General features: G+C 37.7%; 1 protein-coding gene across 5 annotated transcripts in view; it reads right to left on the bottom strand.

Moving 5' to 3' along the window:
- Nucleotides 1-3,484: 3,484 nt before the first annotated feature.
- LOC145692712 (uncharacterized) overlaps nt 3,485-12,462 on the bottom strand; it is a 54,148-nt gene continuing 45,170 nt past the window's right edge. For all 5 annotated transcript variants that reach the window (XM_081768125.1, XM_081768122.1, XM_081768126.1 and 2 more), the window contains 2 exons: nt 10,564-11,033; nt 3,485-3,985 (listed from right to left, as the gene is read on the bottom strand). In XM_081768125.1, the coding sequence (XP_081624251.1) occupies nt 3,778-3,985; nt 10,564-11,033 (678 nt within the window). In that variant the 3' untranslated portion in view covers nt 3,485-3,777. The remainder of the gene's footprint in view (nt 3,986-10,563; nt 11,034-12,462) is intronic.

Genomic DNA, 12,462 nt, shown 5'->3' with positions numbered 1-12,462 from the left:
GTCTTACCCGCTTGCGTCGCTTCACCAAAGTCGCGTACATAGAATATTCATGGTTCCTTTCCCTTGCACACGACATATTTCCTTTCCTGTTTCCGTAGCTTCAACCCTTTCTTACCTGTATATGAGAAGTCTCTTGATCGATTTCCATACGTGACCATCCAAGTTTGACTGTAATGCGGACAGAAGCATTGTGGCGGTATTTACGCGATGACTGCTATTAGTTCTTCATACTAACTTATGGTTACGCTTGGTGTTTACACGTAACAGATACAACATTAAACATTCGGATGGGGTTCAAAAGGAAACGAATTTTTATGTTTCGCTCTGGCATTGATAGATAATAAAATTAGTGGCAAAATTCAGATGTATACATTACTTGGAAGCTGCATTACGAAGTAAACATGATGAACAGGAAGTTAAATAATGAACTGCATAGAGAAAAAGCCAGAAAAAAAAGAGGACACTGAAAACTTTGGAAAACGAAAATATTAGGAAATGTACAGAATGAGAAATCAATGGAAATTCGAAAGAAACACAAGAAGTCATTATGATGACAGTAAAAATTACGAATGGGAAGCCACTTAGAGAACATAAAGAAGGTTTCAGAAAATGGAGAAAGTATATTGATCATTTGTATGAAAGTGAGGCTAGACTGCGCAACTAACTTGCACGAATTCAATATGGCTAACGTAAGTACACAGGGAGGGTTCCTTTGAAACGCTGGATGGAAAGCCATGAAATCTGACATGTTGGATGATGACTTACACATTAGCTAATACGAATAACGACTTTCGCTTTCACAGACTTCGGAACTTCAGGAAAGCGAAAACTTTAGTTTGTTTTGAATCACTGGGCACAAAGGTGTGAACTTCGTTATATGGGAGATCTTTGTTTTCGAGAACACAAATATTTGCTTGCAGGAATTTAATATGGGCGATGCATAGGAGAAGCGCAAAATATTAACCGTAATGATGTTCCGCGGGTACATTTCTTACTGTTTTAAATCTGCCAATGCATCTACGTGTGATAAGTAATAACTTGGCATCGTCATAACTCGTAATAACAATGCTATATCTCTCTCTCTCTCTCTTATTGCGCGACAACTCAGCAACCACGCGGAGGTAACAACAGCTTAGCAGAATATATTTTGACCTTCCCTCCACCAGAGATCTACTATTAATACATTTTAAATTGGAAAGTGAATGGGTACACGGTGTAAGCAAAAGGATAATCCTATGTATTTGGTCTAGGAATTAATTCATGCGGTTGGTACGCACACATTGAAGCTGTAGTACAAACACAAAATACATAAATACCTTAAGAAAAATATTGTCCACCGCTAGCCACCACTTTCGCCCATCTGTCAGGCAATGTACGGATTCCGTGGCGAAAGAAGTCCTCATCCTTGGAAGCGATCCAGTCAGAGACCCATGTTTCGATATCTTCTGAAGAAGTAAACCGCTGTCCAATCAAATCGTTGTTCATGCAATCGAACAAGTAGTAGTCCGAAGGAGCAACGTCTGGTGAATACGGCGGGTGGGGTAAAACTTCCCATCCGACATTTTCTAAATAGGTTTTGACCGGTTTTGCGACATGTGGGCGAGCGTTATCATGTTGAACAATAAGTTTATCATGTCTGTTCTCCCATTCTGGTCGTGTTCTGGCCAGAGCTTGCTTCAAACGCATTAATTGTCGTCGATAACGTTCTCCATTCATAGTTTCACCCGGTTGCAGCAGCTCATAGTACACCACACCTTTCATATCCCACCATATGCACAGCATAACCTTTGCACAGTGAATATCTCGTTTTGGTTGTGATGGACCTGGTTCACCTGGTTTCACCCAGGCCTTTTTTCGTTTAGGGTTCTCGTAATGAATCCACTTCTCATCACCCGTAATAATTCGATGCAGAAACCCCTTTCTGCTCTGTCGTTGAAGCAGCAATTCGCAAATGGTTTTTCGTCTTTCAACGTCTCTGTCTTTCAATTCATGTGGAACCCAATGTGACATCTTTTGAATCATTCCCATGGCTTTCAAGCGTTTGGAGACTGTTGTTTGATCAACGCCTAATGCTGCTGCAAGTTGTTCCTGCGTTTGACACGAATCCTGCTCGAGCAATGCTGTCAATTCTTCGTCTTGAAATTTTTTTGGCTGTCCAGCTCGCTCTTGGTCTGCCAAGCCGAAATCACCACTTCTAAACCGTGCAAACCACTTCTGACACGTTCGCTCAGCTAGAGCATGGTCACCATACACTTCCACCAAAATACGATGACTTTCAGTCGCACTTTTCTGCATGTTAAAGTAATGCAGCAGGACACCCCGCAAAAACACTTTATCAGGCACAAATTGCGCCATGTTCACTTAACTACAAACTGGTGTTGTTGACGCTTTAATCCACTGCCCTATACTACGAACGATACGCGATGACAGGGGTTTGCAACACATGTGTGGATACACGGAACTGTGGGACGCTCCGTTCGTTGCGCCATCTCTTGTCCACCCGCACGAATTAATTCCTAGACCAAATAAAAGCCAAAGTATTCATACGCTCATATCGATGAAATTAGAGGCCGGGGTGGTTTAATGGTACAGTGCTCACCTCTGGGACGTAGTGGGGTCCTTCGTTCGATCCCAGTTTTCGCCAATTGGGCTTTCTGGTGAACAAACATCGTGTGCGTAGGTTTTCTCGGGGTTCTTCCCCCTTTCATCATTAGCACCCATCTTATCATCACAACTTCCCTCAGCTTTGCTGCATAATTGTTGGACATTAAACTAAAAAGAAACAAATACATAATTGCCATGTAAAAACATATTCAAGAACTTATCTGTTATATTATTTTCTTTGTAAAATAATTAACTTCCTCTTTCTAAGCAACATATCTACATAGGACGAAACTTACGTCCTTTCTCTGCAACGGGGCTATATAGGACAAGATCTATAATTTAAGTTCTTTCTCAGCAACGAGGCTATATAGGACGAGACCTATAATTTAAATCCTTTCTTAGTAAGGAGGCTATTTACCGAGCGAAGTAGCTCAAGTGGTAGAGCGTTGGCTTCGCATTCGGGAGGTTGTGGGTTCGATTCCCGCTGCCGACCACCCTGACTGGGGTTTTCCTCAGTCCTACCAGGCAAATGCCGGGATGGTACCTATTAAACGGGCCCTGGCCGATACCTTCCCAAATCCTTTCCATTGTTGTTAATGTTGTTGTTATTGTTAGATATCCAGTATAAAATGGCTCTGAGCTGTATCTGGTGATTGTTAAATAAAATAAAATAAATAAATAAATAAAATAAAAATAGGACGAGACCTAAAATTTTAAGTTCTTTCTCAGCAAAGAGGCTATCTAGTACGAGATTTATAATTCAAGTGAGATCAGAATCGTTGCAGTGGGTTAGATATTCTCCTACACAGGGAATCGAGCTCGGGATCTTGTGCGCCTAACCGTTAGACTAGGAATGAGGGGTTTGTAAATAAAGTTTCAGTTTGCATCATACGTTCCTCACTTCTACATAGAATTAAGTAGTTTATAAATAATATTACAGTAAATTATAGGGTTAAAAAACATATTACCACTGGATAATGCATTTATTAAAAGTCCAATAAATGTCTTTCGCATTTTCCATAAGTCCCTAAAAATCATATCAAATTTTACTGTATTATTATTATTATTATTTCATTTCTTCCTATATTGAAATATTTTTTTTCTAGTAACAATCACCATGATAGATTTTTCTTTTAAAAGTCCAAACACACTGTACACTGCACAAAACTAGGATCACGTTCCTGTCTTAAATTTCTTACTTGGTGATATTTCATCATCTAACACCCACTGCCGGCCACCAGTTAAATCTTGAATGGGATTCGGGTGAGTATTTGATATTTCACCACCACACGACACACTTTTCATCTTTGATTCCACTGATGGCACATTCTGGGAAGAGGCAACGGAGGTCTTGTCTCGGCTGGAGCTGTTTGAAGATACACTGAAAATTAGAGACAAAAAATGTGGTTAGTACAATTTTTTCATTTAACGAATTCTTACTAAAAATATTACAATTTTGGGAAGTGCTTTGCCGGATGAACAATGTGTACGATTTGGAGCTTCATCTCATGTGATCAGCTGCTTTAATTAAGAGATAATAAATACTAATCTAGAGAGCCAGAAATAATGGCATTCGGATATGATACACACACCACGACGTATTCTGATTTAGAAAGTCAGAAATGATAGTCGGATACAATCCACGCGCACCACAACGTATTCTGATCCAGAAAGACAGAAATGATAGTATTCAGATATGAGGCACACACACACACCACGATGTAATCCAATCTAGAAAGCCAGAAATAATACTATTCGGATACGATGCACATACATCACGATTTATTCCAACCTAGAAAGTCAGAAATGGTAGTATTCAGTTATGGTGCGCACACACCACGACGTATTCCAATCTAGAAAGCAAACAATGATTGTATTCGGATATGATCCAACCACACTACGACATATTCTCACTCACTTGAGTCTCACTCACTCTACTTCACTCACCAACGGAAAAAAAAAATCTCAGCTGTATATTTTAGTGCCTCTCGTAATAGCTGCTAGGAGATGCGCAAGAAAAGGAACAAGAAACATGCAGATCAGATCACCTCATGGAAAAAGTGCAAGAATTCTGTTACTTAAGGAGTAAAATAACAAACGATAATAGATGTAATATTCAGAATAGCTCACGCGTAGAAGGCATTCGAGAAAGAAAAGAAAACAAAAATTTTCTAACTCGAATCTTCAATACTTAAACTGAAGAAAAGGCTGATGAAAGCATATATAACATGTGACATGTGCCGTTGTATGGATGTGAGGTATGGACTCTTAGAAGCGAAAATGGGGAATGGCAGCCTTCGAAATGTGGTGCTATAGGAGGATGTTAAAAATTAGATGGGTACATAAAATATCAAATATGAAGGGGTATCAACAAGTAATCCTGTAATCACCTGGAAGGTGACGAACTACGAACCCCTTCGGACATGCATTTTGTAGTTAGGTCCTTGTATGTTAACCATGCAAATTCTGGACCAGTTACAACAATTCTTTCTTTCTTTCTTTCTTTTGCAGAAAATCCCTGAAATTGCGATGATTAACAAGCTTGAAGCACGGAACGTTATTAAGTTCCTCCATCTTCAGGGGAAATAAGCAAAGTAGATTCACGACAATTCCAAACTGGACAACATGACCATCGCGGACGCCCCTAGATCTGGAAGATCATCTTTCATTGATGATACCGCCTTAACGCAGGAATTTGAGATCATAATGGAAGACAGGAAGATAACCATTGAAGGTATTATGTGTGGAATAGGTATGAGTTATGGGTCTGCCTGGAATATCATTTACAACCAGCTGCATCTTCAGAAAGTATCAGCACAGTGGGTACCACGACTGCTCACACCTTTCCAGAAGAGAAAAAACGCGAGGATGCTGCAAGAGAAATGTTGCACCGCTGTGAAGTGTATGAAGAGAACTTTTTTTGTAGACTAGTGACAATGGATGAAAGTTGGGTTAATCTTTATGACCCAGAAACAAAGCAAATGAGTAAAGAATAGAAACACCCCTCTTCCCACACCCCTTGAAAGGAATGAGTACAGAAGTCTGCCACCATGATAATGCTTTCCGTCTTCTGGGACTCTGAAGGGGTCATCATGCCAGAGTACCTACCACGCGGGTAAACTAATCTGATTTTCACGAAGCTTTGCATCCCTTGTAAACAATGCAGACTGCAGTGCAGAAATGTTGCCAACTAATTAAACAAAAAATGTTATATGCAATTTTGTGCTAAGAAATGAATAAACAAACTGAAGGGGGGAAACAATGAGATTAAAAACAAAATGGCATGGGCTTGTGATAGGAGAATCAGGAACCATTTTCTCTTGTTTGCAGTGGCGTACGCACTGCTCTCCTGAATCTTTGAACTACTAGGTAAACGCATACATGCACCACGAAGAAGAAGGGCATAACGCTGAATTTCTTCTACCAGTGTAAATTACAACTAAAACTTACTATCCCCACTCATAATGTTTCCTCTAGCTGAGAATCTGCCTAAATTGTTAGGATTCAGAGCCACTATTACATTATGACTTAGTGTTCCTACTAGCAGATCTATGGTTGGATGGAAGGATTAAAGTTTATCGTCCCCTTCAACAATAAGGTTCTATGAGATTTGGACCTACAGCCAAACGAGTGATTCGAACTACATGAATTTCCTCCGGAAATCGAACGCGGGTCTCCCGCCCGACGACGAGTACGCGGATCATATAGCAACAGGAGTTAATTATCAGATTTAGAAACATGTGCAGTTGTACTCACGACTTCTATTCAAAATGAAGGTCTTGGGGGGCCGCGGTGGCTCAGTGGTAGAGCGTTCATTTCTGGCACATGGGGTTCCTGGTTCGATCTCAGCTCACGCCAAGTTAACTTTGTGGTGGACAAACACCGTGTGCGTGGGTTTCCTCTATGTCCTTCAGTTTCTTCCCACTTTCTTCATTCCACCACTTCATTCATGTTTTCATCATCACAATCTCCTTTCGCCTAGCCTGCATAATCGTGGGACATAAAACTCAAAAGATTGTATTTAAATTCATTTTAAAATTGAGCTCCTTGTACGTTTCCATTACAGGCGAGCGAGTGTTTGGAACAAGCAACTGTTCATTCTGCAAGAACTTGAAAAGTACTGAGTTTACTTATTTATTGAATAGAGAATTTATTATTTAATTTCCTTTGTTATATGCAATAAAATACATATAAAATATATTTTGAATCCTCGTGACTTATCCTTTCATTTGATATCTAACAGAAAAGTTACACCATAAACTAATATCAGTCATGAGAGTATGAAGACTCTATCGACATCCAAGAAACTTTTTAGTTTCTACATAGGAATAAAGACATATTATTTAATATACACATAGTACCTCCTCTTACTTTCACTGCAGCCAGAAAAAAATAAGACTCAAAAGTTATGAATATTCCTATTCAATATTATAAAAATTCATAAATGTTGAAGATTCCTTTGTACATTATTTCATTTCTGGCACCGAATATTCGGTTTTTGCATCTTTTAAATGGTCATTTATTCTGATCGTATTTTAAAAAAGCGATATACAAATTATAACTGAAAAAATTAGCCTCATATTACTTCGTAATGAATCACTAAAACAGGTTTTATCCTCTTTAATTTCTTTCTATACCCCTTACTCTCTTTCTTTCTTTCTTTCTTTTTTTTTTTTTTTTAATTCACTATTTCCTCATCTCTAATGAAAGGTCAAACAAAGATCTGAAATATATAAGGAACTTATTATCTTCAATAAGAACAGCGAATTCACTTGATTTCTCTTTTTCATTTTCTTAGCCCATTTTCATGAAATGACACAACTGTTTGACAACCATTCTTTGTGAAAAACTGAAAAATAACTATGAGTTAGCAACATTGGAAATGAGACTAATAACAGTTTATTCTTCCATGAGCAAATAGTACACAACAAATGCAATATATTATAGTAATTAATGTATTGTTAAGGCACAGTAAGAACATTTAGGATCCGACTCAAAGTATTTATCTATATGGGATCGAAATCTTGAACCAAAATCCAATTTGTAAGGGAAAACTGTTACAACAAATGACAAAACACACGAAGTGCGCGCCACAATTAAAAGATGTCGCCCAAGGAAGCCAGTAGGTTACATGCTGCCTCCGAGTTATTCTATTAAACATAAACAAGACAAACCCGTTAGTGCAGAAGAAAAGCAAATACTTTACCAAACGATATCAACGTTGTTCAATTCACTTGAAGAAAATTAAGACCTATAATAGCTAATTTTCATGTTCTCATAGAATATTTATTTACTTACTTTGTAGTACTGAAGTTAGTATTTGTACATTCGCATGCTATACAATGTAAGAAAGCATATCAATAAATTGAACTTAAGGGGAAAAGTACCATCTGTTTTTCATGAATATGGGTAACGATTTAGGTAATAGATGAAAAAGAAACAATCTCCCATAATAATAAATATGCTTGCTGTAACATACCAGCACCATCGCTTTATCGTTCAGTTGATAATTTGACATAACTCATTGTAATTTCATCTATAATGACAGTTTGGAGGAAAATAACAATGTTCAGTTGCTCTTAAAGAAGGGGGGATTATATAGTATTGGGTATCTTTCCCTATATCACGGCAATGGTGTGAGAGTGAGACGAGTAATGCACATCGCAGTAGCAGAAATACATGCACGTGCTACAGCAGAAATATTGCGGGAAACAGACTAAACAATTTACTCTTCACCAATCAGCAAATAGTCGTGCGCGCAGTGATACAATATCAAGTTATGTGGTTTGTTTTTGAAAGGTGCAAAGGACTGTGAAAAACGCTTTAGAACCTATTATTTCCATCTCTTGACTAAGTTATGAGAGGAACTGAAGAAGAAACGTCGTGGATTGGTCACAAAAGGTACTGGCTAATGCACCAGATCATTCTGCCTATGTATCCATGATGAATGCAGTGGAATTAGGATATGAAATATTGTGTCATCCCATACTGACTGAACTTAGCATCAAGTGACTTTTTTCTCTTCCCAGAAATGAAGCGACCACTCAGAGGACGCCATTTTGACAGTAGGGATGACGTCATTTCTGAAGCTGAATTATTGTTTCAAAGCAAACTACAGACTTTTACAAAACGGGCTTACGGAAACTGAAGAACTGCTGGCAAAAATATGTCGCTAGACACAGTGACTACGTAGAGAAGGACTAATACCATCATGGTTTCAAGAGTTCGTCAGAGTGGATTTCTTCTAGGTGATTGCACGAACTTTTTGATACCTTCTCGCAGGGTTGGCAAAAACCATGGTTTTTATTAAAAAAACCAAAAAAACCGGTTTTTTTTTTGGTTTAAACCAGTTTTTTTTGGTTTAAACCAGGTTTTTATGGTTTAAATAATTTGCTCTATATATTCATATCATATATGGACAGAAATAAGTTTGTTTTGCCTTGATGTTATTATGCAACAACCGGGTTATGCTGGAAGGGGTCATATAAGCTTAAAGCGGAATAAAAACCGCTTCTCGAGTTACATCCGAGAGAAATTGTCCTCCATTTGAACTCGGAACCAGGACTAATTGGCCACAAATGCGATACGTCTGCCGACTCACTCACGAAGGAATTCTGATGAAAATACGTTGTACTGATCTTTACATGCTTCTTAACATAACTGTCAAGAGTCATTTCAGAAGGACAAAAAGATAAACAGTTGCACAAGTGAAACAATTACACAGAATTACATATGAACAATTTCAAAGTACTACGGAGTACAGAAGAACTAATTTAGTTCAAGTTAGTTAACAACGACTTTTATTGGTCCAAATTAAAGAAATACACCGACTTAATCTGCATATCAATAAGAAAAGTGAATAAAGATACGAATTATTTTGAGTCCACTTTGGCTCAGACTCATTTATACATAAATAGATACCAAAGATGGTTATCTTACACCGTATTTCACTAAATGCCTCTCGTGGGGTCTGTATGACCCCCCCCCCCCCCACACACACAAAAGTACGGCATCTTTGATGTATTTTATCAATAGTAAACATTGAAACGAAACAATATTTAGAATTTTTCTTCGATTGCAATTACATAACAATAATAACAACTACAAAAAATCACAAAATAAACATTTATAAACTTATAAAAAAAAAAGTTGCTTTTGTAGTATAATCATTTTGAGTAATGAATGGGGAATTTAGGTCTGAATATAATACGAATAATATACGGGAGTGAAACGTGATAACCCACAAATGTGTGTTCATCAAGATTTTACAAACACTTACACTTTTACGAACATTTTTTTTCTTTTTTGGTTTAAACCATGGTTTAAACCACCTTGGTTTAAACCAGCCAACCCTGCCTTCTCGTAAAAGAGTATTAGAAATGGTAGAAGAAAAAAAATGGAGGATACTGAAAAAAATACAAAAAGAACAGACAGCATGATTTGATACATTGGGGGATCAATAATAGAAGATGCAGGGAAGAAAATAAAAAAGCCTGGCTTAGGATAAGTAAGAGTGGAATAAATAATACAAGATGCAGGGAGGGAAGAAAGGGTGCCTGGCTCAGGATAGGTAATAGTGGAATAAATAATACAAGATGCAGGGAAGAAAAGGTGCAAGGAAATAAAAAGCCTGGCTCAGGATAGGGAAGAATAGAACAAATAATACAAGAAACAAGAAAGAACGGGTGCACAGAAATAAAAAGAAAAAAAGCATGGCTCAGGATAGGTAAGTGACAAAATACAGGAAAGACAGGGTGCATGAAAATAAAAAGCCTGGCTTAGGATAGATAAGAGTGGAACAAATAATGCAATATGCAGGGAAGAAAAAGTGTATGGAAATAAAAAAGCGTGGCTCAGAATAGGTAAGAGTGGAAAACTGCATCAAACAAACCGAGAAGTTGCTGACCTGAGAAGAAGTATATAATAGCATTCTTTGGAGTTTGATACTCAGCTACTCACCTTGAAGAGGCCATAGAGAAGGCCTCTCTTTGAGACTTGTTCGATGACGGGTGCTGAAAATTGACCGCGTCATCCTCATCACTTGTATCGAGATCCCCAAACAGACTAAAACCACAGGCTTTCGCTGCTACAACAATATCAGACGTTACACCAGAAGAATGCATCAGATCGCTCCCAACATTAGTCTCTGCAGACGACTTATTACTGCTGGTGTTCAACAATTTATCGGTTTGGATCATGGAGTTACTAACGCTGGGTGCAGTGGCACACTTTTCAGGATTTAGAACGGTATTATTTGATTGAGTAGTTGAAAGATTTAATTCACTTCTCATTGTAATATCATCATCATCGTCGTCGTCATCGTCATCATCATCATCATCAGTGTACTTGGAACAATTCTTTTGCATTTCATTCTTAACGTCACAATCCGCTGAAACTGCAGCGTCGCAATGGGTGATCTGAGCTTCAGCCTGGAAAGAGGGAAAATTTCTTGTTAAGTTACAGTGATTCTCGTTAAGAGAAACAAAACGCACTGTTCATATACACACACATTCTCAGTAACGGAAAGTCAGTTAAGTTTAGTATTTTTATAAGAAGACAATTATATAAACTCGGGATCTTACTCGACTGTTACCCAGAAATTCATTAAAATCACAAAACACACAAAAAGTAGAACTATGTTGAAAGCGTTAAGGCACGCCACGAAGACATCATTTTAATCATCAAATGCACTTACCGAGTGTTCAAATAGTTAATAATTTCCGCTTAAATTGCCCGTAGTTATGACAGACTCACGCGCTCGAAAGGCAAATCCAGAAATTCAGGTTTATGTACAAATGAGAATTTGGTAAATCTGTCAATGCTGGTTTTACATAATGAGAAAGTTCATTATGTTAGTGAAACTGTCTTCAGCACATCAAGAGAATTTACAGACGAGATTATATAATAATTGTTAACATTTTACAGACGAGATTATATAATAATTGCTAATATTTTACAGTGGATTTTCTAACATGAAAGTATGTGTAGTAATCTTCTTTTTGTTTGTTTGTTTGTCTGTCCTTGTAAAAAGGTTATAATTAGCTGATTATAATAAGAAAGTCGAGCGAAACACGTGTTGTTTATCTCTAATCATCTGAGGTTCAGTCATTATCATGTTGAGGCTTTGATACTACCCATAGTTTTTTTTTTTTTTTTTTTTTTTTTTTTTTTTAATTACATATTTGGATTAAATTATCGTATGAATACTGAAAGTACCCTGCCAATTCCAATTCAGTCATCATTTGCAACTCCAACGTTACATTACAACCCACGACTACCAAACAGGAGCGTCATTTCAGACTTCGCTTGAGGGGGGCAAGAGCACCACCTACATAAGATATTCACGTTTTGTACTGGTATATTAGAAGACAATCAATTAAGGTATATGTATCCTCAAACTCTTGGGGGGGCAATTGCCCCCTCCTGCCTCCCCTAAATGACGCCCCTGCTACCAAATGAATCAAAAAACGTTTAATTAAATTTAAAATTATATTGAAGATGCTTACGAAAGCCATAATTAATTCTTTGGACATAGTTACATGTATTATACACCTCCGTGTGCGGAGGTTGTTGGTGAAAAGGGGAACGTCAAAGTTCAAGTCGATGTAGTGAGGAGAAAACGTGTTATGATCTCGTATAAGCTTATCTGAAATACATTATATATTGTCAGTGATTAACGACAGCAGTTTTAATACAGTTCCTATATACTGAATGACTGTTTCCTACGCAATCAAGAGTGGAAACATGTGATTGGTCAGAGAAGAGGCTGGATATGGTAGCTTAATGCAGCAGCAATACAATAAGCTGAAGTCCCGAGCTGCTTGTTCATTCGCAGTTTTTCACTTTTTGAATTTTATC

Source organism: Thermobia domestica, chromosome 8 (assembly GCF_964235325.1).
Source record: "Thermobia domestica chromosome 8, izTheDome1.hap1.1, whole genome shotgun sequence".
NCBI classification, from domain to species: Eukaryota; Metazoa; Arthropoda; class Insecta; order Zygentoma; family Lepismatidae; genus Thermobia; species Thermobia domestica.
Note: the sequence above shows the minus strand (reverse complement) of the source record. Positions and strands in the feature narration are given on the sequence as shown.